The 19,586-nt window shown below is 46.0% G+C and overlaps 2 protein-coding genes across 3 annotated transcripts; both read right to left on the bottom strand.

Moving 5' to 3' along the window:
* Positions 1-553: 553 nt before the first annotated feature.
* On the bottom strand, positions 554-8,778 carry LOC125946155 (mucin-5B-like). Of its 2 annotated transcripts, XM_049668652.1 has the most exons (4): positions 8,629-8,778; positions 6,152-6,616; positions 2,519-2,596; positions 554-1,483 (listed from the first exon to the last, which is right to left on the bottom strand). In XM_049668652.1, the coding sequence occupies exons 2-4, from the start codon at positions 6,537-6,539 to the stop codon at positions 762-764; spliced, it is 1,188 nt and encodes a 395-aa protein (XP_049524609.1). In that variant the 5' UTR covers positions 6,540-6,616; positions 8,629-8,778; the 3' UTR covers positions 554-761. The 2 variants fall into 2 exon arrangements, with proteins under 2 accessions (XP_049524609.1, XP_049524610.1); XM_049668653.1 differs by lacking the exon at positions 2,519-2,596.
* Positions 8,779-10,427: 1,649 nt separating this feature from the next.
* LOC125946154 (calphotin-like) lies at positions 10,428-13,322 on the bottom strand. The gene is made up of 2 exons (XM_049668651.1): positions 13,142-13,322; positions 10,428-11,085 (listed from the first exon to the last, which is right to left on the bottom strand). The coding sequence occupies exon 2, from the start codon at positions 11,039-11,041 to the stop codon at positions 10,685-10,687; it is 357 nt and encodes a 118-aa protein (XP_049524608.1). The 5' UTR covers positions 11,042-11,085; positions 13,142-13,322; the 3' UTR covers positions 10,428-10,684.
* Positions 13,323-19,586: the final 6,264 nt, after the last annotated feature.

The following is a 19,586-nucleotide window of genomic DNA, read 5'->3' as shown; positions in this document are numbered from 1 at the left end:
CAATCGGGCGATTAATTCGAGTCTAAAAAGCTCGTACCTGGTCTATTTTTCTTTTCTAGGAGCACCAAAATTTAAAATTTTAGGCAATATAAATAACGAGGTCATTATGCTAATTTGAACGTCCAGTACTCGTAAGCTCTAGAAGAGGTAGAATTTTAGCACCTATGTGCGTTGTTAAGTTACATTAACTTTTTAATGGTTATGCGCCTAATACAAGATATCACGTGCGTAATAGATTCGAACAGTTTGAAGCACATTCACCATAGTTTTTACCAAGCCAAGCCATTAAAATTTCAGTAAACAAGCTCATGTGATCGCTACGCTAGCAACAATTTCTCCTTCACTGCCTCCTTAAAAAGTGAAGCCGGCGAGTGAAACTAACACCTGTGATGATTTCGCGACCTCTCACCTTTCGTCACGTTGTAAGCGTTGTTAATGGCGTGGCCTAGCAAGCTGGTGCCCTACTTTCGTGTTCTTATTGACTTCTTTTTGCTATGGAAAGCAGCCTGGAGACGCGACGCTTGTAGCGGTGAAAGCATTTGTAGCGGTGAAAGCATAAAGCCGAAAATTTACTCAAAAAGTAATAAAGATAATTTCAAACGAGCCTACAATTGCAGAACTTCAGACAATAAGTGGTAACCTTAACCAAAAAACCGGCAATTTTACTGCGCCATTATTCCAATAATGCTCTATTAAAGAGAAACCGTCCTTCTCGTTTGCCCCAACCCAGGCTAAAGAAGCGACAAAGTACGCAGTCACGATCATCGCCGTCTGCCGGCTTGTGCGGCAGTGTTTGGATCCTGGACGATGGTAAGCGTGAGGGTGTTGACTGCAGGCTCCGGCCTGTTCGGAAGGTTGAGCACGAAGTTCATCTGTCCAGTTTCTTGCTGCGCCGGATTTCGCTGCGACACCGCACCCGCCGAGGTGGTCGTGATGAGCGCGCTCATCGAGGGCGATCCACCAGGGCCACCGCCTGGCGAAGACATTCCGCCAGAGAGGGTGGCCATGAGGGCCTGGGCAAGGGCGCCGTCTGTGTTGCTTCCCCTCCGTTTGGGTGTACGCGCGCCGCTTCGCCTCCTGGCCTGCCTCCTCACCTGCTTCTTGCTGGGTCTTTTGCTCGCTGCAGAGCTAAGGAGCTTGTCCAAGCCGGTCGTGCTTCCGCTGCTCATGGACGAAGAGCCTGCGAGCGAGCCCGTAGAGGGTGTTGCAGCCGGTGAGCGAGTTATCGACAGTGCTTCCACGAAGGCTTTAGTCAGGGCGTCGTCTGGCTTGCTGCTCCTCCGCTTGAGCTTGTTCTTGCTGCCTGGCCTCGTGGCCTTCTTTTTCGCCCGCTTTTGGGCCTCGTCAACGTCTAGGAATGCCAACGCGGTAAAACTGCCACTGCTCCGTGATCCAGAATCATCGCTCTGCATCTCCGCGTGCAGCATCGCAAAGCCACTGCCACGGTTGGACGCTCCCGAAGGACTCCGCGGAGTAGGACTACCTGTTGTCATTGGAAAGAAATAAAGAAAGAAGGAACAGGTTTAAAACATTTTTAAGGTAGTGCATTTGAAAACAGAAGGCGGAGCGTTTGTTTGAGATTTTTGAAACAACAGATTGTACCCCTAAGTTGTTCTTTCTGAGGTTTTACGTACCGAAACCAGTTGTGATTATGAGGAACGCCGTAGTGGAGGGCTCCGGATTAATTTTGACCACCTGCGGTTCTTTAACGTGCACTACAACGCAAGCACACGCGCGTTTGTGCATTTCGCCGCCATCGAAATGCGGCCGCCGCGGCCTGGATTCGATCCCGCGATCTCATGCTCAGCAGCGCAACGCCTTAGCTGATTGAGCCACTACGGCGAGTGTACCCTTAAGTTGGTTCAGCCCTCCCCCCCCCCCCCCTAGAAAAAAAGGAACGAAAAAAACGGGGGTGGGGTCAGCCATTTGATTGAATGATTTGGCATGCATAATAATCTAACTATATGTACAGCGTCAAACAAATCCTAGAAATGACTAGAACAGCAGATACGCCTGGAAGCGCAGCTTTTTAAGAATAGGGCCGAATTCACAAATCTTTTCCTTTGGTACGACGCTCTTTGTCATGGCCTTTCGCTTTCGTTAATATGTCTCGCGCCAGGTTGACAGGAAACTGATCTTACGAACAATTATAGCGTAATATACTTTGTGATTATGGGCCTACATTTCTACTAGCTGTAAGGTATAATTTAGCATGAGGGGTTGAGCCTTGTTTTTTCGCAATACGTGCATCAGCAAAGCGCACGCTTATCAAAACTGTGCACTGAACAGCAGTTATCACCTATCTTTCTACGCCTCCACGCGTTTCTTTTTCTTTGTTTGTATTCAGGTACAGTGTCAACTAACAAGGCATGGAACGTTCAAGCTAATGTGGGCGGCGTTTAATATCACTGCTGCAAAATTCAGACGCAGGCCTCGAGTGAAAGCCACACTAGTACCATAGCAGGCTGTGCTAAAGCCATTGTATTGCATGGGGTATGGCCGCTTGCAAAATTCGTACCGATTCGCTTGCGACTACTGCTCCTGCGCATACTGATCCTGTGACTCTTGCCCTTGCTTCGGCTTTTGGAGCTCCGTCCTGCAAGGAGAATTACAACCTCATAATAGGAAGCTTTAGCTTGAGCACAACCACGGCTTCCCTACTGACATAGATTGTAAAAACAGTGACGCTCTTAACAGGCAACCGCCGAACCAATCTTAACCGCCTATAAATTATCAATTATCTTGTGAATATTATAATAACCTAAACTTCAGATTTTCGAACTTTTAGCAGCAGAGACAAATTTAGCAAATTTTTTCAATCGAACTTCACAGAACGATGAAGGCCACGAAATCAGTCTGTGTATTGCAGGTGCTGAAGGTTTATTATTGAGTCATCACGTAATTTTTCGACTAGTTTCTTCGGCAAATTTAGGTGCAGTCTGACGCTTGTTATGAAGCCTGGCTTGGGCAACTTTAAAGGCTCGCACGTCAGCATGTTTTGGTGTCTAGTGTTTTCTTTTTTTTTTGCGGAGTTACGCAACGGTATATTTCATTTTCCTATTTTATTGCGATAGCACTTATATGGACACTCCAAACGGATTTCTGCCGTCGGCGTCGCCGTCGCGTGAGGTTCCGTATAAAGTCCAAGGGCGATAAAATTGTCGCTGCGCGCCGTATGCTGTATGTGCGCGCGAAAGCACGCGAGGGACGCACGCTTAACTGAGAGCGAACGCATGGCGGTAAGCAAACGCGACGCGAAAGGCCGTGGGGGAATGGGAGGGATGGGAGTAGGGGGCGACGTTGTGTTGCGACGCCAACTATGTATCTTGCGACCGGGATGGGAGGAGGGGGCGACGTTGTGCTGCGACGTATCTTGCGACCGGGCACAAGGGGAACAGGAGACTCAATCTCACACACGAAAGGAGGAAAGCGGGATGGCAGCGCGGGGAGAGGGGGTGGGCTTCTACTCTGCCACCAACTGCGTACTTGCACTTTGCGCAGCTTAGGGCTGTCGCGCGCACCGTATCTTGAAAGCGATCTCCACACGACTCTGACCTTTGTATGCGGTGTGATTTCGCCGCTCAGTTTCCGTTGAAGCGATAGACCGCACGAACCTTCGGTTGCTGCTCCTGCCGCTCTTGCTCACGCCAGCGTTTGGCGTGTGGTCATCGAGTGTGATGGATTCATGATTGCTTGTGCGCGCTGACACCATGCTTGTTAATTCAGTCAGCGCTTCCTCTATTTTTTCAATGCCAGTCAGATGCGGCCGATCCAATACCCTCTCCGATTGCCCTTTCCTGCTTTTCCCCGTCGGCTAGCGTTCGCGCCTGCTTTACGGTCGTGGGGGAGATTACCCTCTGGGTGGCGCCTCACGACGGAAGTCGGAGGAAGTAATGCTGACAAACGCGTGAAGCGTCTACCGCATCTCCTCCGGAAAGGAAGCGACGTATCGCGCGAACGGAAGTACTCGTACCCTCTGTGTAGCGTCACATCGCGGCAGCTCACTGAACTAGGCGGACCAACGCCTCCCATTGCGGAGCGAGCGATCGGAATAGCATTGAAAAAATAGAGAAGGCGCTGATCCGGTTAGTAAGCGAATGTGTCCAAGTTTATGCAGCGGATAAAACTACTACCCTTACTCCGCATACTCTACTAGTAAATTTGCTATCGCAATTGATGCTTCGCCTTTCGAGTGAAACTGCGACTTTTTCTTATCACACGTCGCCCCGAGTGACCGAACCAGGCGATAACAATGGCGCGGCAGCGTGTGCGCCTATGAGGAAGGTTGAAAGTAATGAAAAGTTACAAGGTCGTTTGAAAATAACGCCCTAAACTTTCCGCACCAATTTTCTTTTAACAAAAGCTGCTGAATAGGCACCGCCGGAAATTCCGCTTCATACGCTAGGGCCCCAATCCACAAAGCTTTTCGTTCTTAAGTGATGTTTCTCAGTGGCCGGTCCCCTTCTTTGATATGTCCATCATCAGCATCAGCTAAAACTTGCTCTTACGGAGAATCTTTGCGTAAGAGCGTTCTGTGAATATCGGCCTATATAAGTTCCAATGCACCATCTAGCGAGCGTTCTACAAGAAGATATATAGCCGCGATAGAAGCACATGAGGCAATGGTACGAGATGGCGAGGCACCCCTTCTGCAGCAGACGCACTCTGCCGGCCAGCGTCCGCAAGCTATACGTCGCTCTCCCGCGTAGTCCCATGTCAGAGGCAAAGCCCCACGACCTCCGCACACGTAGCACCCACCGTTGTTGAATTATTATTTTCTCTGCCTTCATTCTTTCCAGTTGCATGTTTCACGGGAATCGTCGTGTTGCTTCCGCAGCTGCCATTGCTATTTGTTGAGCTGCAGGCGTCGGGAGTGTGACGCGGGAAACAGACGCCTGACGTCATCTCGCTCATGGTCTGAGAGACACCTTGAAGGAGAACACGCAGATTCTGCCTTCGTTTTTCAGCTGTTTTTGCGATGCACATTGTTGTGCCACGTTGCATACGCGGTGGTAACCGCGTCATCTATAAGCACGGTATCTGTTTAGATTGAGACGCCCGAACCTGGTGGTGGGTGCTGTAAAACATTGCACTGTCAATGTTTTCAAAATACTTGAGTACGCTTGAACGCGAACCATTTCGTAGAAATGGTTCTGCGGTTGCTTATTAAGAGCACACATTTTGTTGCATATACGATATATGCATGTCAACAGGAAAGACGCTGTGGCGTCCCTGGTCAACTTCCGCGGAACAGCGTCACGTAACGAATTTGAAACGACTCGTAGAAAACAGGAGCAGCAGTCACAAATGCTAAAGTATCTATACAATTCTTCGAAGGGCCTCAAATAGCCATGTAATGCCTCTCAGCTAGTCTATATGAATGGGAGGTTGTAGCTATAGCCTTATGAAACGTTTTAAGCGATAAACAGTGGTATATAAATAGTTTTTTTCTTATTTATACGAAACTGGAAAAGCAAAGAGAGAGATAGAACACATTGCGTTGGACATTAACAGCAACAAATTATTTACCAGTGCAAGGAAAAATCGCATCTAAAGCACAAAAGTACAACTACTTTCTTTTAAAAGCATGCGCTAATGCGCAATTTTCGAATGTTTTCGACTATTTCCACTATTTTCGATTTTCGACTATTTCGAATGTGAGTGAAAGTCGCTCACATTCGTAATAGAATGGAAGGCTATTATTGGTTGGATGACGAACAGTCTCTACGCGTTGTTACAGAGCCAGTCATCCTTGGTCAGCAACATGTATATACAGCAAGCTAACTGCGAAGGACAAAGAAAATTTTATGTTGTTGCTACTCGGTTAAGATACCTGTGAACTCACTGAAGCCTATACTGGACTTGCCGTATATACATAGCATGCAAGAGATAAGTTTAACTGTGTCTGCCTATGTCCTTTAGGCCCAGCACAAGAACATCTTGTTCTTGTACTGGCATACTTTAGTTCAATCATACCATTTCGGCGCATGTTTTCTTTATTATTGAAAAAGCCGGAAACGAGGCACGCCAGGTACCTACACACCAAAGTGCACCACAAGGCGCATGATATGAGGAAAAAGAATGCTTTGCATTAAATACTACAGCTAAGATCGTGGCTACAACGGCTTCGCTTGCTCGTGGGTTCGCTTACCCGATGTAGATCCACAGATTTTCGATCCTGCTGGAATGCTCTGCAGTAGCGTGGTGCTGGGGGACGTCATCTGGACTTCGGCGGCCAGGATCAGGTTTCCCGAGGACGTCTGTTGTACCGGTATGGAAGTTGGCGACGCAGCTGTGCCGGAGATAAACATAGTGGCAGAAGGGGTGCCTTGGACAGGGCTTCCAGGCAGCGGCGACATCATGGAAGCGCCCATTTGAACCGGGCTGCTTGGGTCGAAGTCGCCCGTGATGACGGTCGGGTGCGGTGATGAGATCATGATGATCGGCTTCTTCTCCCTGTTCTGTCTGGCTCTGCGAGCGGCCACGTCGTCCTCAGAACTCTTAGCCTGCATGGATGCGCTGATTTGGGCCCACGACATGGCGCCAATCCGTGCACTGCCTTTCCTCGGGAGTGGCAAATGTCTTTGTTTTCAGGCAGAGCCCGGTGGTGTGCAGCCTGTGAGTAGAGAAAAATAAAAAATAAAAAGTAAGCTTTATTCATGTGCGAGGGATGACAGTCTGAGAGAACTAACGCTCAAAAATATGCTTTTGTAGTTTATAAACATTTTTTTTGCAAGAAATTTGTAAGCGCGAAAGCTAGTAGTATGGTGGCTACAAAAAGGAATCGTTAAGTGTGGCCTGCGCTACCGGCCTTTTATCGCAGCCTAGAGGAGGCATATATTGGTTTCCTCTATGTCGAAGAGCTTATAAAAGGGTAAAAATTAAAATATGAAAGCCTTCGAACGATGATACGAATGTACGAAAGTTACGGAGTATTGACGTGGTTTTAGTTTTCTCTTGCAATGCGCAAGATCCGTTCGGCCTCTTCCAGGAACGCAAACACGAATCCAGTTTGGCCTTCGTGTCGGGCTCAGTCCACACAAATCGAACTTGTCCGACTGGACATTGGTGCAAATTTGACCTGAAGTACTTGTCTGTCGAATTAGGAGGCCATATTCAATGCCTGACTTTAGCCAGGCGGTCATGCAGATAATGCTCATCTCAGGTGTTCGTGTGCAAAGCACAGGTTTGAATTTTATTTGTAATTGTCTAACTGTCCATTACGAGCCACAGCACAATTTCAAGTACTAGCACCCAATATTTCTTGTCTCTTCTTTGTGTTCTTACACTGCTAGACCATATTGGGCCATGTCCTAGCACATAATTTAAAACGCTTTTGTTATAGAATTGTTTTTGTCATTCGATGATTGTCTTCGCTAAATATACCTATGTTCGCTATCGCGATTGGTCGGCACCATAGAGTTTCTCACTATAACACCTAGAGGGTAAACTGGCGCCACCGTCTATGCGAGTTTCTTAAAGAGCTGCCGTGCCCTCATGGGAATGACGGGATATGTGTCTGCGAGGCTTGTGTTGGCTGGTGTTGTACGAGGCTTCGTCTAAAACGTGGATATGGCTACACAAATAACGCGTTCTTAAAATAAAATCTACATAAAAGGCTTTCATTCACCCATATTACATCTCTCAATAAAGTTTACTCACCTACAATGCAGCATCAAGCGAAGAAAAGCAAGAACAGACGACAAGTTGTTCCAAAGCGAGCGAGAATCTTGTGGTCTGTCCTCCAACTTTAGCGGCCAGCTGATACTTTTTACGTTTCATAGAATTGTGCATCCGATAGTATGTCCTCGAAATTAAACAAAACATGTTTTTGTGTAATAATAAAGCTAAAGCAGTTTTTACGTGCTGTTTAAGCAGGAAATGAATCATTGTGACAGACGGAACGGTGCTAGCCAGGCGCGTCTTCAAGGCATTCGGGCTCTCTAAGAACGATGCCAATCCGAATCCACAATATACCGGCATTCCCTTGCATACCACGGCGCAGCAGCGCCACATTTCCCTCTAGGTTTTATAGTGTGAAACTCTATGGTCGGCACCTTCTCATACGAAGCACACGCACCATAAGCTAATTTGTGAGCGAAATATCTTTCATAGCACGTCTATAGAACGTGGACACCGCGCGCAGCATGTCAGTTTGTTGTTGTTACTCTTGTTTGAGACATTTTCTTCTAGAATGCGATGGCACGCCACTTGGCCGCAGCTAAACGTGATACTCGCTCTGCCGATTGGCTCTTACTGCTCGCTTTTATTCCTGATTCCGCCTCATACCGAGTGAGCATCAGTATTTGTCATTCTTCAGAGCGATATGGCATGCCCTATCGCGTCACGTGGCCTGTCCCTCATTGAATCGTCCGCCTTCACTGCACAGATGTTTGATACTGCGGCTAACGCAGGCCTGCGAAGCCGGAAGTGCGTGCTCAACAGCAAGTTCTATCATCTAGCGACCTGCGCTGAATGGTGCTAACGCACATTACCGCATACCCTTCCGGTGCTCCGAACAAGTCTGTTTGGGGCCGTGCTACGACTAATTCTTCGTTGCACGACGCTAACGAACTGAAACGCTAACGACCTAGCCGAGCTACCCGTGAACAGGTTGCACGCGCTCACCGTTTGCTCGAATTAGTAGGCCCCACGGTCTTTCGATGACGCAGAACCGCGCTGGACAATTTTGAAGAGCCGCACCGACGATTCGCAGCGCCGGTGACTGCGCCCCCGCAAGCTGCTGGCTGCGCCCTGCCGGTGGCCGACTGCTCGTTCGAGATCTAGCACGCGCCCTCGGCTTCGTGTTTCGAGAAAGACGACGCTCTGGTGCAGAGTTTTGGCTACGTGAAACGTTGTTGGCGTTTTTTTTTTTTTGTCTGCAAAATTTTGCGGGGAAATAAAAATTAAGTTCTGGGGTTTTACGCGCCGAAAACACGATATGATTATGAGGCACGCCATGGTGGGGGACGGCGGGTTAATTTTGACCACCTGGGATTCTTTAACGTGCACCCAATGCACGGTCCACGGGTGCGCGCGAATTGTCATTATTTATTATTATATAAAATTCATCGGCCCTTCCACTCCGTGAAGATGAAACCAGCGAAGCTGAAACGTGCGGCCCCGGTGTTTATCACTGGGTTAATCCAGAGGGTTCATTAACGTATTTCTTAATTAAGAGGTTACACACACATTCGGATGCGACGGAGACAACGACGCGTCTGACGGCATGGCCACAGTCCGCCTTTGTATCTTGCGTTCGATGTCTCCAGTTTGCTCGTCGGCGTGGTTAGCAGCATTCGCCCACCGTTTCCGCTTTCGATTCTTCCAAATTAAATTGCTTCAAAATTAAATCTATCCGTTACGTAAGACAATGAATGGCTCATACCCCCTTAAGCAATGACTCATTCCCCCCGTAAACGCGGCCTCCCCATTACGACGACAGAAGAGGATTGAAACTCTACGCTGGAATTATGAGCGGCAACGCAGCCAGACGACGACGACGAACGCGGGACCAGTGGCACGAGCGCGCGCCGAGCACGAGCACGAGTGCCACCGCGGGGCGCCATGAGCCAGCTGCGCAAGAAGACGACGACACTCGAGCCAATGCTGATGATTATAGTTTTCTGTACACAGGTGACTTCGCCTAGCCATATACGATTTCGCCTAGACATATAAAGCGTCGCTTTATTATTTTTCGCAATTTCAGTAAAAGCATGCCTTTTTATTCCCCCGACGCGCTTCGTAAGCTTCGTGAAACAGACTTAACCTGTTTTCGCGGTATTTTTCATTGTATAATTGCTATTTATTTGTTAATGTCGTGAGACTTCACAGGTAATTGTAGGAAGAGGGTCCCAAATGTACGCATGGATATTGAAATACTCGTATCTAATAGCTTCACATTACTCATACTTTTCACGCGCGTTTTTTTGTTTTCGAGGTGCGTGCAAGAGCAAGAGAAAGCTCCTATCGTTGTACCTATCGTCACCTCTCATTTGTTGCGTTGGCGATGCCAGAATTGTTGCGTTGTGACCACTGCATAGCCTCAACATATATTTATTGTTTTGTCGGCAATTTATATTTGCACCCTTTCTGCTAAGTCTTTCTTTCATCCCAGACACTTAGTACCAGTTAGTGCCACTTAGTGGACGATATGTGTATCATGTACACCGCTACCTTATAATTGAAACCTTTCGGGCTCGTTAAAACAAGAGATGACTTGAAATATGTGCTGCAGCAAGAGAAAAATTAAGAACTGGATTCACAAAGGCTTCCTGTCTGTAGGAGCCGTTTTACATTTACCGGTCGCCTTCGCTTATATAGTGATTACATGACACCTGCGCTTACAAACAGCTGTTGCGTAAGAACCCATGTGAATGCCAGCCAAGTATGACCACCCGGTATGAAGTGTGATTTTCGCCCAGACTCTCAGAATTTATTTTTCTTCAAATGACCTCAAGAACTTGTGGTCAAGAGTTAGTGGTACCATGACCGATTTTATATGTTCGCTTCAAGGCCGAATGTATTCAGAGGAATGGCAAGCTGTCGCGAGGGCAGTCTCTCTCAAGCATGTCGCCGCTCTATTTTAGTTCCGAATCTGTGTCACAATTTTTGTCCATCGCCAACAGTTCGGTGCTCACAGGTCTGTCTCTTTCATACGCTGGCCAAAGGAGATGGCGCGTTCTCAGAACATGAGCAGTGTGGGCACGGACACGCTCTCGGTGATGGTCGTCACGGACGAGACCTCGCTCACGACTGGGGTGGCCACGACGGAGACCACCGGTACCACAGGCACTACAGGAATCACCGGCACGACTGGAACCACGGTCTCCACGATGACCGGTGGTGGAGGAGGCTCCTCCACGAGGACGGCTACGGGCACCGTGGTGATCGTGACGTCCACCGGAGTGCTGCTGGTCACCACGGTTTGGGAGGACGAGCGTGCGGGCCTCACCACTGTCTCGACGCTGCGGGTCACGGGTGGAGGGGTGCTAGTTGTCACACGCGTCCTCTCCACTATCAGGAGGTCCGGGTTCGACATGGCGGTGGCTGTTTCGACGGTTGGCAAACCGCGTGGCTGTTTGGCTGGAATAAAACGCGAAGAAACGTTTGGTCCCTGCTGTTTTGGAGAACGGCTATGCATTTACGAGGCACCCTAAATGAGGCTGGGCTCAGGCAGGCTGCAAAAATAGCGTGCAACAGAAAAAAAAAACAAGTACAATTGATTGCTGCGCCAAAAACTCCGAAAAACTACAAGCCGATTTGACTAGAACATTTTCGTACATGCACGTTAGCATTATTGACTTTTTTGTATATAAAGTAAAGTAAAGTAAAATAAACTAAAATAAACTATGGACAGGATGTCCGCTGGGCCCTATCCATGTTTTCTTGTGTGGTTTGTGTGTATATGTACAGTCAACCAGGGGGGTGGAGGGGGGTCTGTTAGCTGACGTTCACCGTGAGCAGCCTTTACAATCCAATCCACTTGACAGCACTAAGAGGAAGTAGGCTAATCGAGTAACAGAAAAAAAATGTTAATCAGATACTAAGCAGCCCTTATGATGTTGTGAAGAGTTTTTTGTTGCTCTTTTAAAATGCCTACTTTAAGGGATGCTATTCTGCCAGAAAAGTAAATAACTTACGTGAAATCACGAATGACGGATTTTTGCTTTTATTTTCGCACCTACAATCATTAGTACAATTAACTTGTCCAACACAGAAACACATCAGTACGAAAGAAAGACTAGGTAGTGAGTGCTCTATAGGCAGTTTTATATTCGTCATGGTTAATGCTTATCCAAGACCAGAAGAGATCTAACTTCCTTTGTAGTAGGTCAATTCACTCTATGTGCTTCATGAGTGGATATTATCGATGCGGTGAGATTTACAGTTCCTTGCTACGCCGCATTTATTTTGAAGCTATCTTGCAGATATTCAACAACGCGATTGGTGCATAAATCAGAATTACGAAAGAGTGCAATGAACAGGGATTCGACGTACGATCGGACGATGATAGAAGAATGCTTTTTACAAAACTGGGTCCGCATTAACATTTTTACGCTAGAATTATTCATAAGGGACAATGCCTGCCAGTCCTGTTGTATATTAAGCAATGCGGCCGAGCAATGGCTAAAAGTGCTTAAGAACCGAACGTTTGCTGAGCGGGGCAGCATTCGTGAAGCGTCTTGCTCGTAAGCGTTATTTGTGAACGGTTGAACATCATCCCTAATAACGCTTTGCCCAACATAACGATTGGTTGGCGTCTAATCGTACGAACAGTTCAAGTGCAATAACGTATTTGTGAATACGGACTCTGGGCCTACACTCACAGAAAGCTCTTACGCCAAAACTGTTCATGAGAACAAAGGCCAGCCAGTTCTGATGCTGGAAATACTTTTAGCGAAGGTGGCCGGCCAATGGCGACGAATACTTACAAACAAAAATCTTTGAGTTTGCACCCTGGACTCCTATTAACGAATGCCTTCTGACACTAGAACTAGTCGCAGCAGCAGTTGCGAGGCAATCATGATGTATTAGACAGTATTATTAGCGAAGGGGGTCGTCCAATAGAAGAAGAGCGCTTACTAACGAAAAGCTTTACGAATTCAATACCTCCCATATGTACCTTCCGCGATGGGCAATCACCTTCGGGAACATCTCATTATCACATGAACGTTATGATGAGTGGTTGGCGCCGGAACGCTGGCCTTTCAGGAAGTCCTCTTACGTAAGAGGTTTTGTGAACGCAGGCCCGGAGCCGTCGCCGATGGCGTCAAATTATAGCCGTTTGTTTACTGGGCAAAGCTGGCGTATATTCACTGATTTCAATGCTAGAAGGTTGATGATTGGTACTGTCCATATGAATGTTTAATTTCAATCAGCCACGACGAAATTTTAGCGTTCACGTTTGGAATAGCAAAATTTCAATGCGCTCACTCGACTTACACCTTCTCTCAAGCTCTCGCCGCGGAAAAGATTGCTGATGTATTCTCAAGCGCGCGCTGGCCTGTTCCTACAGTGCTTCAATTCGCTCCGCGCAAATAACACTGCGAAGATGCAGGAAGTATGATGTCATATGTCTCAGATACCCCGCAAGTTGTATATGTAATGCAACCTTATTGTGCAACGCCAAATGGCTTACCTTTCAATGGTGGCCGACTGCGGAAGCCACACGACGTCTCGCCCACACTGACCCCGGCGACGGCGACTGGCTTCCTTTTCCTCGTTTTCTCGTCACAGTTCGAGATTCTCGTAAAGGTGAAAAAGAAGACTTGAAAAGGGGGCTTATGATAAATGATGATGAACCTCTACCACAGCTCGTACCCACTGAGGGCTTCTAAAGGACGGCTCAATCACACTCTTCATTTTTTTTCGCTTTCATGGTTTCCTTTTTTTAGCTTTGCAAGTCCATTCTAAAATTGCATTTTGTTTGCATTGAACCTTTGCTTTTCCCTCTTTACTGGGCAAGCACCACAGTCTATGATGTCATCGTCGTCGTCGTCATCGTCATCATCCCCTACTGAAAAAACCCCGTATTCCCCATAACTCACATATCCAATAAGATCATATGCCGTATAGGAAAATCTGATTTTTATATGGGATCCTAAATGTTTCATAACGGATTATTGAATATGGAAGTTATGGGGCATATTGATTTTTTAGTAGGGTCATCATCATATTCGCCATCGTCATCATCAACTAAATTACCAACATCCAACATCCGTTCAGCTAGCCTTAAAGTTCACGTCAAGGTAGCAGTTCATAAGGAACGACCGTGTAAAGCAATGCTACCAATAATCTATTTAGCACGAACTGTGGCAAACAAAAGAAAATATTAGGGATGAAAAATAAGTTCTTGTTTATCGTGAATTCACTGCGTTGTAGAGCGAATGTACGTCCAAATTTCCAAAACCACGCGTATTTTCTTCCTTCTGCGCCGGTGAATTTTGGATAAGCCTCATTAAATGATCATAAACGGACGGCACCCTACAGCTGAGCTGTATCTTTCTCGAGAAGATTGCTGCGTAGCACCTTGTCAACCAGAAACCGCGAATCTCGGAGGATCAGGCTGAAGTACGCGCCCTGCAATAGGCCCTCCTAGATGGCATCACATGCTTAGTTGAAATTCGGAGCTGCGAAGAACGATAAATTATGGTGAGAAAATGGGAGGAGGATTTATTATTTCAATAATGCCTCTAGCCTGAAAGAGCTGTTCTTGAGCGTCCGGTACGGTAGAATGCTATTAATTAGAATCGACCTGACGCCTTACCTTGGCTGGGCTGCCTATGGTCACTCACAGATTATATTAATGAAATTGAAACAGACACACGTACCGGGGCGTTACTGCACCATTTTAATCGGAGACGGAATAGCTATCCGCAATATCATAAATTCTCTCGACACATTTCTCTCGTCGTAGAAACGTGTTGTTTACTGAATAACACTTCAAGATTTATTCTATGAGCCTCATTATAGCATTTATGACAAAGGAAGACGAGGGCAAATCACTAGTGTTTTAGATAATTTCGTCTATACGTAATGATGCAGCCTTGCAAAAAGTATAAGGTGTATGCTTTGTATATAAAGTAAGCTCTATAAAGTAATTTAAGTTTTGTATCTGGCAACGTGTACGTTGCATTCATTGTCTCGTTCTTGTTCCTTCCTTTTTAAACTTGCAGAACGGTGGATGTGCCAGCGCATCATACATTAACTGTTCGCGTCACGCTACGAATACTAGCACCGGCGAACCCCCGTTGATACATGTTAAACAAAACTCATCCTCCACGCTTTTCAATTCAGCGGATGCTCCCTGGTCCAGGCTGAGATCGAAATCATCCCCTCCCCTCTTCCACGCCATCGTCCATCACTGCAATTCACGGCTAACACGCGAGACGGCGTGCCCCGATAAGTTACCTACGCCAGTTGTCGCGCAGTCATCGACTCGGCTTTCACGGGCCGACGAAGAAGCCGCGGCGGTGATTACACGCCCAGCAACCGACACGACCGACACGCATATCGCGGCGCAGCCCTTTCTCGCCGCGCCGCGTTACGCGATTCGATTTTTCAATAACGCCCGGCTCGGCCCTGGGGCGACGGAGACTGATTGCGACGACGAGCGAGGGACGCGCGCTAACGATCTCGCGGCTTAGTTTGCGCGCCTCGATTAGCTCCTACGCGATGTGTCGGGGAGAGGAGAAAGAAAAAAAAATCAAGAAAGGGAATCCCGCTTTACCAGAGTCGTATACGTATTTCGCCCTTACAGTCGCGGTGCCTTCCTGTACCGTGAATGTCACCAGCCAGACGCCCCAGTCTTCGATTGGGGTGTCGATCTTTGTCCCTGAATTGCGCATAGTTGCTCAGTTTTGTTTTTCCTCTGGACGCCGGCGCCATTGACTATCCGTCTTTCTTTTTATCAGAAAGCAAAAGCTGAGGTGATTAAAGCGGGCCTCCTTCTCGATACTTGGATCTGTTACCCCCTATGGGGCAGCTAAGCGGTGCCCTTGGAGAAACTTGCTTCACCGAATCAGTCACAGCATGTCTTAGTCCTTTATGTTTTCCATTCTTCTACACTTCTTAAACAAGTGCTTTATTATTCCCAATGGTGACAGTGGCAGAAAAAGAAACGAAAGAAACAAATAAAGATAAATAATACGCGTTGAGTTCACCACTGTCATGTAATTTATGACTCCTTAACGCTACCGTGCTGTGAAAACTGAGCATATGCTGCCAAAAAAAAGCGTAGCTTGCACTAGTGGCGCAAGGCTAAAGAAACAGCGGAGCTGATCAGCACTTAGCACTACCAAGTCATTTCTAGCATTTTACGGAGTTTATTGATTATTGATCAATTATCGATTAGCTATTGATTGGCTGTTGATTGGCTGTCGCAAGGTATTGGCCACGTATTTGCGCTAGGCTAAGCACTGCCAAATCATCCCCAGCATTTTCCGAAATTTATTGATTACTTGTTGATTATCGATTAGCTATTGATTTGATATCGATTGGCTATCGCAAGGTATTGGCCGCGTGTTTGGGCTCGGCTTTAACACCTTCGCTAATTCACAGGGGTATGTGCCATTGCGCTTGGACCCTTTCTGCACGACCACGAGGATCGGCCCGCAATTTCTGTGCGCATGTTACGGACTAATGCTCGGCTTAAGCAGTTCCGCTGTTAAAAAGACCTAAAAGTTAGCCGCACTGAGAAACAAATTTGAGGATACTTATCTTGGAAGACGAGCCTTGCAGAAAACTCAACTTGCCTTATGATACGAATGTCTTCAGGAAGTTTTATATATATGAGGTGTCCCAGCTACTTCTTTCTGGGGTTTTACGTGCCAAAACTAGTTCTGATTATGAGGCACGCTGTAGTGGAGGGGTCCGGGTTAATTTTGACCACCTGGGGTTCTTTAGCGTGCTCTGCAACGCAAGTACACGGGTGTTTTTGCATTTCGCCTCCATCGGTGTCCCAGCTAACGCCAGCCAAGCTGTTCAGCGAAAAATAAAATTGAAGAAGATAGTGCAAGATGCAAGAGGCAATATTAAGACATAGGATGTTCAGTCGACAGACCTCCGATCACGGAACGCCGTAGATTTTATAATTGTATCTTGCACCGTGTTTTCTTTCTTTTCCTTTTTTTTTTGAGAGCTTGGCTAACGTTAGCTGGGACACACAGTAGAGGTACGCTGTAGATTGACGTAATAGTTCAGCATAAACCCCCTGGGTGGAGAGGAGTAATTAAATAGAAAATGAGATATCCACCCAATCGTAGCAAGTGCTACAGGGTTTCCTTTGTAGCGCTTGCTACGATTGGGTGGGTGTCTCATTTTCACTTTAATTACGCTGTAGAGCTACTCAAAAATTAAAAACGTTAAGTAGTTAAACTCATTTAATCATACACTTTCTGCCTATAATTTCCTGTGCATGGTATGTCTGCCAAGTATCCTAAAGCATCTGTTCATGACCGCACTTGCATAGATAGCATAATGTCTCAAATAGAATTTGCGAAAATTAAACTTCGAAGACAGGCTATATAGTTCTAGCCAACCAATACTTCTTTTAAATGCGAAGTGCTAACCAGAAAGTAAGACCCGCCAAAAAGAAAACCGGAACTTTTGTTGCTGTGATCAAGCCCACAAGCTTATCAGAACGACGGTCGTGATAAACCACCGATGTAACATTCTTGAATGTAATCACGAACCACTGTCTCCGCCCTCAACACATCTCTCCTTAGAAGCTGGTGATTTTATCTGCAGTAAAAGAGTCAATGACCACTCAAGTCATGGAATTATGCACCAATGAAATGAGTGACTGAATTTGGATTCTGCTTGTACTTACGTTTTTTCCGACATTCCTAGGGTAAGGTGGTAAAACAATTGTGACAGAAATTTTAATGCTGCTGATTTTGTATGTGCTAAATGACAATGAGTATTACCCAGCATAAATGATATGACATGAAAGCGACTATTAATATGCTTTGGAAAAAAATGTGGTTGACTCATCGGTATGAACACGAAATGACGTGTCTTCACAGAAGTAGTGAATGTTTGGATTTGCACATTGATACTTAATGTCGTGTTTTGTGGCTCCTTTTGATGAAACGTCTCCTCCATACTACCAACGTCGATTTCGTGCATATTGCACTACGCTGCACACGCTACGTAACTGTAAGCACGTAACTGAAACCGAGCAAATTACATAATTGCAATCAACTTCAGTCAGAGCTAATTCATGCTGAGTAGAACGCCACCGCGTTGGTAGTGTCTTGATGCCAGCGTTTCGAATGCTGGCATGTCTGCTACCGAAGCGTTCACTGTCGGTTTAGTGTCATAATGCAGTACTTCTCTTTCTGCTCGTGCACCGCCCCGAGCAAGATACACGGAGGAGTGTTAGATATATAAGGCGCGTCTGTGTAGCTCTCTGCAAATGCGTTTGTGGCGCAATGGGTTAAACGCTCGGCGATCTATCGTCGCGGACCGAGAGGTCGTGGGTTCGATTTCCAAATTTTGCATGTTTGTGGAACTTTTTCTTCTGGTTTCTTTCTTTGTATTATGTTCGTGTATGTTCGTGTGACGTATTTCCGTGACGGAAATACGTCAGTGAAGTCTTGGTGGACCCCGGCATAAAACACTTTCGTGTTAAAAAATGCACGTGATTTGAGTAGTGCCTATACCAAATGCTGTTTTTTGTTTGATGTGAGCAATGTGATTGGTAAACTTAAGGGGGGGATCTAGTTTAATGCCGAGGAAGGACACACAAGTGGAGGGAGGAATGTTATGCCTATTGAGGGTTATGGCCGGAGAGCAAGGTAAATGTCTCTGTGGTGACCTAAATATCATAAATTGCATTTTAGCAGGGTTTAAAATGAGAAAATTGGCCTTACACCAATCAGTAATTTTAGACAGGTCACTGTTTAGTTTCAAAATTAGCGAAAGTAGAGATTTATCTGCGAGGGCAACAGTCGTATCGTCTGCGTATAATATCGGTAGTGCATAATTAATACAGTCGAGTAAATCATTCATATAAATGCAGAATAATAGTGGACCTAAAATGGAGCCCTGAGGAACTTCTTGGTTAATAATTTTGCTTTCAGAGATAGCCCCACCTGCATACACTGTTAATTCACGATTAGATAGATAACTTTTTAGCATATTAAGTGCGGGACCAGAAATTCCAATAGACTGCAATTTAGTAAACAAAACATTATGGTTTATTGTATCAAAGGCTTTAGTAAAGTCTAAAAAGACCGAGCCAACAAAGTGGTGTCCGAGATCAAGTGAACGTCTAATATAATCAGGTAATGCTAGCAAAGCTAAGTTAGTCGAGTTTCCTGAACGGAAACCGAACTGACAAGGCTTCAGCAAGCTAAATTTGTTAAGGTAGCTGTTAATACGGCTAACTAATAACTTTTCAACTACTTAACTAATTGAAGATAAAATACATATAGGACGATAGTTAACGACTTGAGCTTTATCACCCTTTTTGTGAACGGGAATTACCTTAGCTTTTTTTAGAAATGTAGGGAATATGCCGGTTGTGAAAATAAGGTTAATTAAATTACTGAGAGCATCAGAAATAGTCGGAGCAACAAGCTTTAAATGAAATGCGGAAATTCCATCAAGACGAATAAATGCGAAGTGCTAACCAGAAAGTTAACCAGAAAGTAAGACCCGCCAACAAGAAAAGCGGAACTTTGTTGCTGTGATTCAAGCCCACAGAGCTTATCAAGAACGAACGGTCGTGATAAAACCACCGATGTAAACATGTGCTTGAGATGTAATCACGAACCACTGTGCTCCGCCCTTCAACACATCTCTCCTTAAGAAGCTGGTGATTTTATCTGCAGTAAAAAAGAGGCAATGAGCCACTCAAGTCATGGAATTTATGCACCATATGAAAATGAGTGACTGAATTTGGATTCTGCTTGTACTTACGTGTTTTCTGTTCCTTTTGTGAAAATATCCATTTCTTTATTGTTTCCCCTCTGTAGTATGTTTAAGCACGATAGCAAATTATAACAATCACACTGTCTCATGGGAGAGCACGCTTGTGGTTTTGAGTTTCTCCTGCTCTAGGCTGCGGGATTTATGTC

Source organism: Dermacentor silvarum, chromosome 6, assembly GCF_013339745.2.
Source record: "Dermacentor silvarum isolate Dsil-2018 chromosome 6, BIME_Dsil_1.4, whole genome shotgun sequence".
In the NCBI taxonomy this organism is placed as follows: Eukaryota; Metazoa; Arthropoda; class Arachnida; order Ixodida; family Ixodidae; genus Dermacentor; species Dermacentor silvarum.
Note: the sequence above shows the minus strand (reverse complement) of the source record. Positions and strands in the feature narration are given on the sequence as shown.

What these genes read in the sequence shown, in the direction of transcription:
- LOC125946155 (XM_049668652.1), bottom strand. Translation starts at nt 6,539, where the DNA reads ATGTCGTGGGCCCAAATCAGCGCATCCATGCAGGCTAAGAGTTCTGAG. An exon ending in AATCTGTGGATCTACATCGG is followed by an intron (nt 2,597 to 6,151) that starts GTAAGCGAACCC and finishes TTCTCCTTGCAG; the next exon opens with GACGGAGCTCCAAAAGCCGA. An exon ending in CAGTAGTCGCAAGCGAATCG is followed by an intron (nt 1,484 to 2,518) that starts GTACGAATTTTG and finishes CAATGACAACAG; the next exon opens with GTAGTCCTACTCCGCGGAGT.
- LOC125946154 (XM_049668651.1), bottom strand. Translation starts at nt 11,041, where the DNA reads ATGTCGAACCCGGACCTCCTGATAGTGGAGAGGACGCGTGTGACAACT.